The sequence below is a fragment of the Pomacea canaliculata genome, linkage group LG9, assembly GCF_003073045.1.
Source record: "Pomacea canaliculata isolate SZHN2017 linkage group LG9, ASM307304v1, whole genome shotgun sequence".
Lineage (NCBI taxonomy): Eukaryota > Metazoa > Mollusca > Gastropoda > Architaenioglossa > Ampullariidae > Pomacea > Pomacea canaliculata.
In genome coordinates this window covers 12,218,463-12,234,008 of record NC_037598.1, presented here as the reverse complement: position 1 = coordinate 12,234,008, position 15,546 = coordinate 12,218,463, and the positions used below count along the sequence as shown (strand labels likewise).

At 39.3% G+C, this 15,546-nt stretch overlaps 1 protein-coding gene across 8 annotated transcripts in view; it reads left to right on the top strand.

Annotated features, from left to right (window-relative positions):
- The window catches only part of LOC112571956 (SLIT-ROBO Rho GTPase-activating protein 3-like), a 93,428-nt gene extending 79,175 nt beyond the window's left edge, over positions 1-14,253 (top strand). For 7 of the 8 annotated variants that reach the window (XM_025251385.1, XM_025251386.1, XM_025251384.1 and 4 more), the window contains exons 7-20: positions 1,743-1,964; positions 2,889-2,990; positions 3,639-3,806; positions 4,119-4,231; positions 4,456-4,558; positions 5,026-5,086; positions 5,446-5,523; positions 5,696-5,830; positions 6,157-6,262; positions 6,949-7,161; positions 7,394-7,461; positions 8,265-8,276; positions 10,895-11,078; positions 11,362-14,253. In XM_025251385.1, coding sequence (XP_025107170.1) covers positions 1,743-1,964; positions 2,889-2,990; positions 3,639-3,806; positions 4,119-4,231; positions 4,456-4,558; positions 5,026-5,086; positions 5,446-5,523; positions 5,696-5,830; positions 6,157-6,262; positions 6,949-7,161; positions 7,394-7,461; positions 8,265-8,276; positions 10,895-11,078; positions 11,362-12,484 — 2,688 coding nt within the window. In that variant the 3' untranslated portion in view covers positions 12,485-14,253. The remainder of the gene's footprint in view (positions 1-1,742; positions 1,965-2,888; positions 2,991-3,638; positions 3,807-4,118; positions 4,232-4,455; positions 4,559-5,025; positions 5,087-5,445; positions 5,524-5,695; positions 5,831-6,156; positions 6,263-6,948; positions 7,162-7,393; positions 7,462-8,264; positions 8,277-10,894; positions 11,079-11,361) is intronic. The other variant, XM_025251382.1, reaches the window with a different exon arrangement.
- The last annotated feature ends 1,293 nt before the right edge of the window (positions 14,254-15,546 follow it).

Below are 15,546 nucleotides of genomic sequence, written 5' to 3'. Positions count from 1 at the left end.
CACCATGTATAGGTAGACTGCTGTCTATCTGGTGAGACCAACACTTAGCATGTTGCAAATTTCACTGCTGTTAGTCTCAGCGAGACTAAACAATAAATGTGACAACCAGAAGCTTTGTACACACCTGCCTTGTTTTAGTAGTTAACTGGAAAAAATTGTCTGCAAGGAGTCCAGTAATACAAGTTTGTACTGCCACCTGCATTGTCTTTGCCAGATAAGTCGAAAGGTTGAAAATGATCTCTACAGGGTTAGAGCTCTCCACAGTCAGGTCACATTCTGTCTGGTTTATTGATATTGACACTACAACATTCTGAATATGGAGTTGTTTTGAAAGTGTCTATGTTGGGAGGGTTGATGGTGGCTGGTTTGATTGTACTTGCACATAAAATTTTGCATTTTAATCTTCTTGAAAGAGATACAGGTTTTAGCTTGGATGTACAGTAGTTAAAGTCAGAATTTTAAGGTTCAATGAATTTTTTTAGCTATCTACAGTTCTAATATGCTAGCACACTCATGATAGAGACTCAGTATTTTAATCTTTTTTTTTTCCAGTGGAGTAAAGTGTTCTGCTGGGTAAACTACATGTGAAGCAAGTGCTGTTTCCTTGCTCACAGCAGAGTGTGGGAACGTAGTTTTTGAAAGTTATCCAGAATGGACTTGGGAGGATGTTGATGTTCTTGACATTTGAGAACTGATTAAAGGGGCTGATGTTGGAAGTCCTTACACTTTCCAGAACTGTCTTTTTGAGCCAGACGTAAACACCAAAAATCAAGAGAACGGCCTTATCAGGTGCCGGAGATACAGAAGTCTGCGTGCAGGCAGTGTAGTGTGTCAAAAGTCAATGCTTTATAGGGGCAAACAGCCTACCTGCCTCCCTATTGCCCAGTGCTTCGTGAGGACAGGCCTATTAATCTTATATCATGCTATTTGGTGCACACACACACATATCCATGTGTACGTGTGCAAAAATAAAGGCATGAACATGCAAGGCAATCAGTCTGTGAAGTATTTTTGGTGAATATGTGCTTTTAAGATATAGGGCTGTAGAGATTTGCCTATAGTTAGTTACCAGGCTGCATCAGATTGGGCATATACCTCATGGTCACCTTTCAAAGGTTTATAGCTTGCTGCACAAATAGTCCATTATTTAAAAGTTACACACACACTGTGTGCACACATATGGTCAGTGAGTGTTCAATAGACATATCAGGAAAAAAGGAGAAATGAAAAGGGAATATACTGCATGCACAATGGTGGAGAGGGGGGTATAGGGAACAGCTAGCCTTTTTTGTTACTTTTATGTTTTCAAAGTGCTGCTGATGTGCTTGATTTGTGGAATGTGATAGGCCTGAGCCTCCGTAACATGACTGTTGAAAAGAGCAGCTGAAGAAAACAGAATTCATCAGTAGATAAAGGAGATCACTTGTCACAAGCACCAATAAATTATCTTTAAAAAGATGACTAATTTATGAGTCCTTTTTTTTCAAAAAAAGAAAACTTTCTTAAATAAGACTGGTTTTTTGATGTTTATAGACTTGACTTTGAGAGGTAGAGTGGAGAGTTTGATGGCACTGGGCATTTGTGCCACCGTGCATAGATATGAGAATTCAGATGCTTATCATAGCACTTACTGTTGTTTGACTTGTTAGAAAGCTGGTTTGAAAACAAAGAAGAGATAGAAAAATTACTGACCGTCAAATTTGATGAAACTGAATGGAAGGTAATTATCTGATTCATTGCAGTGCATGGACTTTGGCTATCACAACTCTGTAGGGAGGGCTATGATGATGTATCTGTCTATACACGAGCACCTGCGCAATGAACACCAAAAGTTTGTGGATTCCCTTAACAAGTGCATCACGGACCTGGACTCTCGTGCAGACAAGCAGAAGTTCATGGAGCTCAACAATCAAGTCTTTATGCTGCCAAAGAAATTCGAGTTTCAACCTTTCAAAGGGGATGAGGTGAGTGAGCTTCCACTTTCACAGGTCAGTAATTGCATAGTATCACAAAATTGACTTTCACAGGGTGATGGTAACATAATATCATGCAGTTGAGTAAGAAGGAAACAGCTCAAGACAACTATAGGAGTGTGATGTGATTTTCTTAGAAGCAACATTTTGTCAGAGATATCCTACTATATTTCCCCCGAAAATAAGCTGTCGAATAATTTTTTTAGGATGCTTGTGACATAAGCCCTGCTCGAAGTGTAAGCCCTAGTTAAGATCATCAGCTAGACAGACTTCAATTATCTGAAACACAAAGCGGAGGTATTGATTTATAAAGTAATGTTATTACTATATAAATAAATAATGATATAAATTATAATGGACAGCAAATCAACGGGAAATGGAGTCACTAGAAATTCAAGTCAGAATTCAGAGTTATGATGATGTTCTAGAAGAAGATGACATGAATGCTTGAATAAATGTAGATTTTTGTTATGAAAAAAATGAGACATCTGCTGATAATAAGCCTTATTACCTATTTTGGAACAAAAATTATAATAAGAGTTTTATTTTGGGGGAAACAGTAGTTGTATGATATACAGAGTTGCAGGTGAGACAAAGATCAAGTAGAATTAATGAAAATAGCAAGAAAAAGGGAAGTTCCCAGAGACTGGCAGCAGCATCATGACATCATCTTGTAGATGGTAGCTGGAAGCTTGATGAACCAAATCTACAAAACCTCAACAGTTCTTTAATATTCTCAGAAGTTGGGCTTTTACTGGATGCAAAGTAGAGATACAAAAGTTTTTGCATGTGTATGTCATGTCAGACATTATTTACAGATGATTTGCAACTTAGTATTTATTTTTCTGAGTTTTTTTTTTATCTGTGGAGTAATCTGGTTGGGTGCACAGACAAAATTGTTGTTGTATTTCTCAGATCCGCCAAATCAGTGCTCAGAAGGAAGTTCAAGAAGATCTGATTCAGCGCTACAACACTATCACTGACCGCCTTGGCAGCCTCAAAGTGGAAAATGATGAGGTAAGTGTCGATACTCTAGGAACATCAGCAATGGGGCTTGTTATTTGACACTGTTGCCTGGGTGTTGTATGTAGTGCCTTGGTGTTTTGGTTTGGCGTGACCTTACTAGAGTGACATACAGCAGAGGGATTCAGTTGGAGCTCATAACCTTAGTGAAATATCACTAGCTGGCAGATCATATTAACAGCATTACCAAGAGTAAAAGATAATATTCCAGAATGTATGAGTCTTCTACACTGCTGCTCATTGTGAAACAGCATTGCCACAGTAATACATGATATGCCAGTACCCAAGGAGATCATTGTATCTTCATATTAATGCCCATGAATTTTTCTCAGTGTTCAGGAAGTGAATGGCTATGGCACAAATAATTTCCAGGTCTCATTGCAGCTGAGGTATTTATAGCACATTATTTATTGACTGCTATCAAAGCACAAATTTGGATATCAACTATTGCCAATAACCAGAGCCAGTGTGTGTCACTGCTGTTTATTTACACCAAAGAGTTGACAGTGTCTACACAAAGCCTGACCTTTGGATCAAGTATTGCTACATTTGTATAATAGCCTATTGCTTTAGCAGATCTTCACACATCATTCAGTTTATCCAGATTTTTGCAGTAGAACCTTTATTTGCTTTTTGCTGCAGGTATGGAAGACATTGGAAACAACTGAGAAGATGTTGGTGGACATGATCCAGATTAAAGACTATGACATCACACGGTATTTTGTTGAAGAACCTGCTCCACCCCGCTCTCCACATGAAGCAGCCAAACACAGGTCTGATCGGATAGAAACGGAGTCTTATTATCTAGAGGTAAGTACTGCCAGGTGTTATGAGTTCAGCTGTGCGATTGAAGTGAGACACCTCTTTTAGGTAAAGGACTGACTGGTAGTGCTGTTAGTAAGAATCAAAATAAATATAATAAAAAACATCATTTTCTTGTTCTGTGTGTAGGAATAGGAGGAAGGGAATGTAGTTTAAATGAAAGAAATGCTCAAAGATCAGAGTAATTTAATGTTTAGAAAACATTCTCTGGCTAAAAATCCTGAAGTTCTTATGCTCTTATTGCATCTTTTAGTGTCAGAGATCGAAAGCCTAAAGCTTTATTGTAGTTTTTGTTCTTAGAAATTCCGTGAATACACAATAAGCTGCAATCGGCTGGCACGACTTCAGAGCAAATTCAACCAGATCCAGAAGGCTCTTGGTGACAACCAGATATCCACCACAGGGGCTCCAAGGTACATCTCACTTGTTCAGCTGCATAGACAATAACAGAGGGCTGATGACCTTTTTTTCCCCCAAAGAACAACCCTTTTTTTTTTTCTTAAACAATATGGAACTTAGCCACGTTAGTGTGCCATTTGCATACCATGCTTTTGCATATTTGTCTCTGACATCATACCTATGATAGGATCTCCAATGCTTATACCTGCCCACTTTAAAGATAGTGTTTTGTTTGCAGGGCCCCGGCTCTTCCACCCAAACCCAAGAAAAGGCGGATTGGTCGCACTCCTCCTGTTGGTCAGCCTAAGCTGTTTGGAGGCAGTCTGGAGGAGTATATAGAGGTATTCTCATCAACACTGTTAAGTGAAACACACTAACTGGATTTGTCACTTGTGAGTGGTTGGGGATGGAGGAGAGGATCATAACCTATTGATGCAAAAACTTCACTCATGGCATACACAAAAATTTGTGTTTGAAGTTTTGAAGAGAGTAACTGTTACCAACAGAAGCCATTTCTGATAGTTTTGTTGCAAGTACATGCAAGTGGATACCTATGCACACATGTGTGTTTACTCTTCTTACCCCACTCCCCTCCCAACAACCCTTGAAATCATAGGTATGTGATTTTGAACACAGAGCTGCATGGATTCCCTCACACCAGTTGGTTTTGGGTGTGAGATTATGACATGAGACATTTTTTATGGATTTTTTAGAATTTGACAGCAATACCAGAATTATAAGATTATTAGCATTAGTATTGAGATGTTCCACAAGGAGTTTAAACCTATTTTCTCTTTGTGGTGTGCAGGCAACTGGTGAAGAAATTCCCCTGGTAATCAAGAGTTGTATTAGAGTCATCAACTTGTATGGTAAGCTTGACACCTATCTTGTTTGCCTGGAATTTGCATGGTGAATTGAGTATTGTGGCCTTTAATATGTATCATATCATTAGCGACTGATAAAGAAACTTGATAACTGAGGTAACAGGAAAACAGTGTTTGCCATCTAATTTTTTATTCTCCTGTCAGTGGCAGCTTGACTACAGGGTGGTGTCACACACCTTATGACATCACACTACTGTTTAGGTCATGAACATATGGTTGTTAATGACACTGTTGCACATTAGCTTTATAGAGCTTTACTGCTGCTGTTAATGTTGATGCCAGTACTGATAATTAGAATTTTAATGGTCACCATCGTTGCTGATGTCTGGTGGTTTTGATGGCAGGGATGCATCATCAGGGTGTCTTCCGTGTATCTGGAGCCCAGGTGGAAATAAATCATTTCAAGAACACATTTGAGTCTGGTGAGTTGTGTTCAGTGAGACAGTGTGATGGATACCATGAGGGGTGGGGTGCTGTGAGGAAGTCTACATGATGGCACATGTGCATGGGGGTACAGTTATAAACTGATGCAAGGGTATTGTCAGGTGTGACAACAGGTACATCCGGTTTCATATGTTCAGTGGTGTGTTTCAGGTGAAGATGCTTTGGCAGAAGTTGTGGATGCTAGTGACATGAATTCCATCGCTGGCGTTCTGAAGTTGTACTTCAGAGAGCTACGGGAGCCACTCTTTCCCCTTCATCTGTTTGATGCTTTGGTAGAGTGCACACGTAGGTGTTCTGGCTCATTTTCACATCCCTTGTTTTCTCTTTTTTTGTTGTTTGTTTTGTTTTTTTATACCAGTTTTACATGTGTTTATTTTTATAGAAAAAAAAGATAGAAAGAATGGGAAATGGCATTTCAGAAAAATGATAGCAGTAGTATTAACGATGATTCACCTTCATGTATGTATGCTCAGAGATGGAGAATACAGTTCCAAAAAGAGATCACATCCAAAAAACAAGTTTAAAGAGAAGTGAAGGAGATGGATGATGGTACAACACATTAAGAGCTTTCAAATTTCAGGTATTCTGTATCTGTTCCTTTTATGATACAGGTGAGAATGATGTTCAGAGACGACTGGAGAGAATCAAGGATCTACTGGCAACTTTGCCTCGCTCAATATTTGTTGTCATGCGCTATCTTTTTGCCTTCCTAAATCAGTAAGTTGAGACAAGTTTTGTCATAGTAATACATGTTTGGGGCAGGTCTTATCATCAACATCCAGTTGTACTTTTAACAATGGTATCATATTTACAAACATGAACATGTCTAGGGTATTTGTGACCATTAGATTATTATGGTTTTCCACTTTTAGCACTATCTAAAGTGAACAGTTTGTATCTTTATACAAGAAACTTCAAGACATTAACATATCCATGGGTTTGGGTTTTGTTTTGTTTTTTTAAAGCTAATTTGACTGTTAACATGTACCCAGTTGGGCATTATCTATTCATATCACTGTTGTGTAAACCAGTGGTTCTCAAAGTGTGGTCCGCGGCTGACAGTCGTCATATGGCAGCAAAGTGATATTTAAAGTGATTTATTCCTCGCATTAACATTTTAATTACAAAGAACGGGGTAGGTAGTTTTATGTCAACTTAATTATTACTATACTACTGTCACAGAAGGACATTTAGTTTTGAATTGTAATCAAACTAATGCGGCAATTTAAATGTGAAATTCATAGTATGGAGTGATTTTTAGGCCTTGGTGGTTCGCCATATTTTTTACTTAAGTACAGCGGTCCGAACTACTTTGAGAACCACTGGTGTAAATTATCTTCACATTTATGTGCTTTAACATAAATCATTTTGAGGTCCAATATTCTCCACATTTTTTCCTGCAGTCTGTCAGAGTACAGTGATGAAAACATGATGGATCCGTACAACTTGGCCATCTGCTTTGGTCCGACCCTTTTGCCTATACCGCCTGATCGTGACCAAGTGTCCTACCAGGCTTCTGTCAACGAGATCATCAAGACTATCATCATGCATCAGGAGGAGATTTTCCCCAATGATGGTGGCGAAATTTATGAGAAGTGTATCCTGGAAAACAGTCGGTAGGCTCTTAATAAAAAAAAAAAGACAGACATCCATACTTCAGACTACTCTTTGTGCATATGTTTGCGAAAGGTCTGCACTGCAATACAAAATTAATATTGTTTTGTGTTTTATATTTTTTATCATTTACTTTTGAATTTTCTGTAAGATCTGTCATTTTTTTAATTTTTAGAATGGTTGATACTGCAAGGGAGTGAAGTGATTTCGATGTAAACATTGTGGTCATTGCAGGAATAGTGTGGATGCTGTGGATGAAGATGATGAAGATGAAACCAGCTCTATCCCAAGTGATGAGGAAGGTAAGCTTCGTCGACATTTTTTAACGATCTGCCCTTAAAATGATTATTGTTGCATTTCTGTCTTGCATCCTTGGTCTTTCCTACACACAGCAAGAGTCTGACAATTTCCATTAATGGTATATGCATCTAGTGCAAAGTTCATTCATGTATATAGTCTTATACTTACATGATTGAAAAATCTTACAGTCTGTTCTTATATGTATGTGATCATAGAACTCTTTATATGTATATATAGTCTGCATAGTGTGTATGATCAAATAAATATTGTATTCTGCCTGTAAAGGTATTATGTTGATAGCATGTGCCTTGCAAGACTTTTTAAGCCACATACAGCAGTGGTAATGGGATGGATAATGAGTAATGTTTGCAAGGAGTTAATTCTTTTTTTTATGATGTGTAGGGGCGGGAGATGCAGTACCATACTTTCTGACAATTTGTGAGAAATACAAATTTAAAAAAGTTGTTCATGATTTGGTCCATAAGCATTTGAAGCACTCAGTTGTAACAATATCTTATAAGAGGGAGGCATGTAAAAAGTTTCAATGTTAGGGTTCCCCTCTCCTGCTTTTATCATCTGGGGCATTAATTTATCTAGCGAAAGAAATACTAAATGTGACAAAATTGATATGTGTAAATGCATGGGTGCTTGAAAATAACACAACTACATACAGGCTCACACACATGCACACACATATACACTTGGATAATATAGTCAGTATTGACATATCACAAAATAGTGCTCTGAATGTAACCAACAAGACCTTTGAATATGCCAATATGAGGTGTTGCAATCCTTTTTTCAGGTTCTATATTTGGTAAGACACCCAGATTGTGCATATTTGCTCATTGGTCTGTGTCACCTTTACTTGTCTGTGCAAGACACTGTTCCCACCATACATGGGTGTGAGGGTCTTGTAGTCTGTGTAGCTATAGCAGAGGTAACTCACAGCCTTGCAATACATGCAGCCTAATTATGTATGTGCTTAGGTCTGACAACTGCTGATGCACTGTTAAGCAGAAAACTGCATGCACTTTGAATTTCTTGACCTGCTGCCCTGTTTTGCCTTGTCTATAGTACAGCTGTTGTACTTTATTTGTTGTTTGTTCATTTGTCTGCTTCTAAACGAGATGGAATCAGTAGCTTGGATACATGTAGGGGTGGGAGGTAGAGTGGTTAGCTGGTGATTTATTTTGACTTTCCATGGTTGAGAAAAAGGGATCGGATACCCTCATATACATTGTTTGGAGTATTTTGCTTTTAGGGTGCAAGTGATGCCAAAGGTATGTTCTTCAAAGGAAGATTTTGCCAAAAATAATTTTATAAAACTTATTATGCTGAGATTATTTTCACATAATTTTTTGACTCATTATAATAAAGCAAAAGATTGAAACCAACAAATGATAACACTGGTAGTTCTATAGTTTCTGGGGATTATGGAGAGGGAATAAGACCTTGGTGGAAGCACTAGTTTGAATGCAGGACAAGTCAGGAAACTTTGTTTTCTTTTAACCCTATTCTCCTCGTGCCCTTTGTAACATTGTATCCTCATCAGTATAGCTACGGAAGCGAGTGGGGGTTTCCATTGATGTATCCTACAACTCTGTGACACTTCACTACAAGTCCTTTTCACTTACACCACTTTAGAATAGTACTTTCACCTAGAACTGCCCTAATTCTACACCAGGTGATCCATTTTTAATTGGCTATCTTGTCCCTTCAGATCACATGAGATAGCACAGAACTTTCATATATGAAATGTATCATACAGCACAGCTGCACTATCTTTTAATATGCTTGATTGTGTTCTTGTCAGTGTATCTCATTATCCTGGATTACAGAGCTTTTATTTACAAGGAAATTGTAAGTTGTGTTCCCAGTGGTTTCTAATAAACAGTGTTGCATTCTGTTGCTTATTACCTGTGGTTTTCATTTAATTATTTATTTACTCTCAGGAATTTTCTTTGAGAATGTTGCTTAATGTGACATGTTGGCATGAAGATATTGATTTTGTAAGCAGAAAATTTTATGTTGGTTGACATTTTTCAGACTTCATAAAAGCATGGTTTTGTTATTATCTGGTATATATATATCTCCTACACTATTGGTTGTGGTTTTAAGAAAGAAACCACAACATAATTATAATCTGGATGGGAATGCTAGAGAAAGGGTTTGGTGGGAGGGTGAATATGCAGAGATTTAAAGTAATGAAAATGACAATGCCTTATTAGAGTATAGTCAAAGACTATCATAAGTGTTGTGCTTTTACAAGCAGTTTGAAGCATAAGTTTGTATCCAGCATTGGTTGGTCTTTAACATCAGACCCAGGTTATTTACTGTGTAATTCTCCCTACTATTCCATTCATAAGGATTGTCCAAAGGTCCCATGACCTCTGTAATTTCAAGGTAGGCCCACTGCGTTAATCTGAGGCCTGGTGGGCCATCTAGGCCTTATCCCTTGTCAATGGTGGTGAAGGGAGTAGGGTATATGCTTTTTATGCAACTTGCTTCTTGTTGCTTTTAACACAGACTCTTGTGTACTTTGAAATGAAATATTTTTGGAACTGGTTTTTTTGTGGGAGGGTCTTTATTTGATGTAAAAGATTTGGCAGCATTTTGACTTCGATAACCAGTCCTATCAGCATTGTTGAGTTTCTACTGTAGAACGTTGTGGCTGCAGCAAAGATAGCTGCTGTGTTTGCACTTGCTGCATCAGTTTGCATCAGCATGTGAAGCCATTGGGCTGCTTGCTTTGCAGCATTGATTTCTATCTTCTCATCCACAGCAAGGATGGCTGCGTCAGTTTGTTTTCTTTATTATCCAGTCTTCATTAGACGTATTCTACAATATGCATATTTTATAAATAAAAAAAAACAATAATCCTTAAGCTTCTGACCCTGAATCTCATTTGTTTAAATTTGTCACATTTTTTCAGCCTTTGGCCTTAAGTTCTTACTTAACGTAGTTGTTTCCCTTATCTACAGAGTTTAAGATATCAAAGGTCGGAAAGTTTGCTATAAAAGGTACAGATTATCCATTTCCAGAACCAGATGCAGATAGCAAGTCTTTTCTCTATTTTAGATTTCATCAACAGTTTTGTAGAGTGGGATCAGTCACTAATTTGTGGTGAAAAAGAGTGTGTGACCTAGATTATATTCAAATATATTCTTTTCATGTGTGCTTTCTGGAAACTTAATACACCAACTTGTTAAAGAACAATCTTGGTACAAGATCTATATGTTCCGTCTGAAAACTGTTATTCTGTTCTGAGAGATTGCCTTTCAGACCTTGAGGACGTTCTCTTGGTGTTTAATTTGTGGAAGAAGTTTATTTCTTTTTATAAGCAGTTATGTTTTCTTAAGATGTACTCAGTATGATGAAAAGCTTTTAAGAAAGTTTGTAATGATCTCAACTTGCCTACTTTTTTTATAACAGAACCAGAAGTAAAAGAAGCAACAGCTCTGCATGATTATGAGGGCCGATCAGGCCGAGAACTTTCCTTCAAGAAAGGAGAGGTCTTGATTCTCTACACGCAGGTGTCTCACGACTGGTGGGAGGGCTGCTGCCATGGCCAGGAGGGACTTATTCCAGACAAGTATATTGCTGTCAAGACAACACAGTGAGTGTACATATTTTGTCTGTGTGTGTTTGTGTTTTCATGTGCATGCCTGTGTCTACACACCATCCCACCCAAAGAATATGTGTACACAAATACTACAACTTATGCAGCCATTTTACATGGAGCTAGAAATCTTGCTAAATGCAGGAAAACTTGAATTGTCTTTTTTTTCAAGAAGAAAATGGCTGCGGTGCTTGAGGTATATCTGTAGAAAGTCCTGGTTGGCAGATGCCTTACTTGCACTCTTTATTCATTCTAGATTTATTGATTTGCTTTGTTTCAGGCGTGAAGATGCTCGTCATCAGGCCGGTGAGGATAAAACCAGCTCCACACAGTCTTTGCCTGCAAAGGGCGTTACGCGTCAGGTTAGCAGTGATTCTGGCTTGGAGGCATCTGACAAATCGACTTCAGCCTCCCAGCCGAATATTGTCATCCGAGAAACAGATATTATAGGAGTGGAATCCCCCGATCCTACTCCCCTCTCAACCTCCTCAAGCAATACTGTGGGATCTCGTGACATGACTTCAAGTGTGTCAAGTGGTAGTGACTTGTCTCCCATCCAAGAGGATCATGAACAGCTTCAATCGAGTTCAGCAGTATCAAGCCCTTCCTCATTAGTTGACTCTTCCATGTCCACGTCAATCACATCAGAGAGCGGGGCAGATGAACTCTCTCTGGACATTGACCATGCCCTCGAGGAGGTCATGGCTGGCCTGAAGTCACTGGAGATGCAGCAGAAGTCTGACAAGCGCATGAGTCTGCCTCTTGTCAAACTGAAGCAGACACCCAAGCACACACCAGACCTGGTGCTAGACCTACCTGAAGGCTCAAATACTCCCCCATCCCATGACTCAAGCGAGCCTGACAGTCCCACAACAGCTGCAGAGACCTTTGCAAAGTCGAACCAGGGCACGCTGAAAAAAGCCAGTGGCCCTATGATGACTTCTTCCACAACAGTGGCCATACCTGCAACTGGTGCACTGCCCACATCTCAGTTTCAGCGCAACACATCACCTGCCAACCGCCTGAGTATTTCCAGTGAGCCTGGGGACCTGAGCTCGTCTCAGGTCCACATGTCTACCTTCGGCTCCTCTGCGTTCAAGCGCAGCCAACAAGCCAGCATGCCAAGTGTGCATCAAATACGACAGCAAGCAGAGTTCATCATCAGCCTCACCAGTGGTGGTATCGCAGGTGGTGTACTGGGCGATGGGGGGAGTCCAGGCAGTGGCCTCCACACCACAAAAACTGGTCCGTCAGGTACAACCCCTACACCCCCACCTGTTGCTCAGAAGCCTAGAGTCCCAGTGAAGGTGAAACCACCAGTGATGAAGAAACCAACAAAGCCAGACCCACCGACATCTTCCTCAGGGCCTGGTCAGCCTGTAGAGACTGTACCAAAGCTATAGGTCACTACTTCAGCTGTATCTGCGGGTTCAGATTTCAAGGGTGACTTGTATGGTCTTGATTGGCTACCCATGTTTGTCCTGGGTGCCACTGCCTCGTGTGCCTCCTACTCCAGTCAGCTCTGTGTTGAACTAGGTAAGAAAAGGTCTGTTGAAGCAAACAGCACTGACTGCACATCTAGTGCGACAGATCTTTTTGTAGGCAGTGCAGGATCTTGGCATCTGCTGAATGTTGTGTCAGCCAAGATTTCTTTCCGAGTTGGATTGCATCATCTCAGCATTTGTGATGAGGACACAGATTGTGTCCATTCACTTGACATGAAGTTGATGCAGTTAGGACAAGCTGAGGACAATAACATGCTTCTGTTGAACTTCAGTTGCTGGTCTGCTGCCCTTAGAGGGCTTTTTTTTTTAATAGCATGTTAGTTGTCCTCAGGGAGACAATAGGTGGGATGGGTTCTTCTCTCCCCACCTGACCAGACATGAAGCTCATAAAATTCTTTCCGTCAAAATTTCCAGCAATGTTCTTAATACTCTGTGAATCAGGCAATGATAGTGTGGTGTACCATTAAGATGCCAAGAAAGACACAAACACCTCATCAGTTGCTTATGGCAAACATTTTGTTCCTAATTATTAAAAAGGTCATGTAATGTAAATGTGCACAGCATTTGGTTGCCCCCAAGATTTTCTCCATCCTATGTGAATTACATTATTTGCTATTTCTTTTCAAGCCAGAAGAACTGTTGACATTCACCACGATGTGGTATTAGGTAGGAGAAAAAAAAGGCATGAAGCAAATGTGCAAGAGTCAGTTAAGATCTGACAAAGTGCATGAGCTTTTTTTCTTTTGTTCAATGCAGTGTTTGTGTATCCTTATTTTGTATAAAAATTAATATCCTGATTTGAACATAAATTAGGGTCAAATTTTTGGCAATGGCTACAAGACAATTGTACAGTAAACAAATGTTGCTCATTGGTCCTGTCAGTCCATTTGCCATCCATCCTCAGCCCTTGCTTTTTGGTTTCTGGACAGGTGTTGGCTGGGAATGGCAACTGGTTACAGTATAGCGGAGGTTTGTAAGCTGTGTCTAGTATGCAGGGAAAATACTACTTGGGCTAGAAAAGCTGGGATGTGGAGGGTAACGTTATTGAATTGTACAGACAGCCTCAAAATTCTCTGTACAGGCATTGCCAAAAGTAGTTAATCTCTTTACCTGGGCCTTAGAATTTGTGGTGCAGGTGGAGACAGCAGAACAAATCAAAAAAAAAAAAAAAAAAGTTGTGTTATTAAACTTTCTGTTTTTCATGTGATATGAACAACAGCAGTGTGAGCTTTGGCTTAGTCTCATCCGTAAGGCTGAACGGGTAAGGTCAGGAAGCTCTCCTGTTGCCCATCTCATGCTACAGAAGACCACAGGCATCAAAGTTGCTGGGTGCTCAACAGAATAGCCAGCTTTACACGCAGGGCTCCGCCAATAGCAGCGTGCTGCTTTTTCTGCACTTCATACTTCCACTGCTGTCATCTTGGCCACTAACGATGCTGTCAGCATACTACTACAAGAAGCAGCAGCTTTATTCGCATCCTCCTCACTTTATTCACACATGCAACTCCTGTATTGCTGCCCCACCCTCCACATGTGTGCCCTTGAATGCGTAGCAGAACAAAGTAACAGCATGTGGCAAGACTGTGTAATCATGCATGCTGGTAGATGGATGAAAGTGAAAAGAAAACTCAAGATTTTTCTTTGATGACAATAAATCTGCATTTATATATTGTGTTATTTTCCTTCTAAGAAGACAAAATGAGAATAGCTCTGCATAATTTATGCAATCTTTTTTTTCAGTCTGGGATTAGTACGATTGGGGCACAAGGAATTGAAAGAGAAGAGAATGCACTGTAAAAGAATGGCTCCCACAAAAGCTGGACATAGTGGAAGGCAGTTTACACAAATGCATTCACGTATATGGTGAAGTATAAGAAGCATTAACAACTAGGGCCCACGAACTACAATTTAATAGCTTTACTCTTTAAGGCATGTTTGATAGGACGTTATAGTAGGAAAATCAGATTTTGAAATAATCTCCATGAAATCCATATCGGATGCTGGGTTAAAGTTTTTAAGTTCCAGGTTGGACAGGATGTTTCAAATGGATTTTAACCCATATCAAGTCAGTTTGAACAATGCCTACATGTGAAAGACAATTTATTAATCAAGTTCAAGCAAAATACATAGGATAACATAACCCATCAATCAGAATGAGCACATTTTTATACATTATTGCATTCATCAGCATTGTGACAATGGTAGATGGGAAAACTTTTTTTTTTGATATTTTATATTAAAAATATGTCATATTTGAAATAAGTTGTGAATTGTTAAAACTTTGTTTTAGAAATGATTATCTGAATAACTCCTGTGAATTCATTTTCAATTCTCACCATGAGCTATATATAAGGCAGCATAAGCAAAAAGCAGTTGGCGTTTGGTGTCTTAAGCCTATTGAGCAACTAAAACAATATACCAAGCTATTAAATCTGAGCCCAGCATATTCACCAGCAAAAGGGGTTTTTTAAAAAATTATTTCTACCTTCCCCAAAAGGTTTCTACAGCAAGATCTATGCTGACCATTTTATTCGATTTGCAAGAAATAAATTTCTGAGTAGCTCATGCTTTAACAACAAAATGTTCTGAAACAATGCTTAGATCAATGGGCTAAACATGTGATTAGCTGTCATGCCAAACAAAAACTAGCTGTGAGCTGAACATGAGCATTGGTATCTTGATTCTAGGTATAACAGGTTTGACACAGTCTGTTTTGCCTGGGATCTGAATGTATTCAAAAGAAAACACAAATGCTCATGCAAGTCTTTTAATGATAACTGCAGGTCTAAATCCTGAAATATAGGCGACAGCATGGTGATTACACTGAATTTGCAGCCAAACCATTTTCAATAGGCCTGCATCACATAGGCGCTTGTGTAAAGGGAGAAAACTAATGTAGCAATCAAGGTTTTCCGAGGTGTGTATGCCATCGCCAAACCCAGCAGAAGCAAGAGAACACC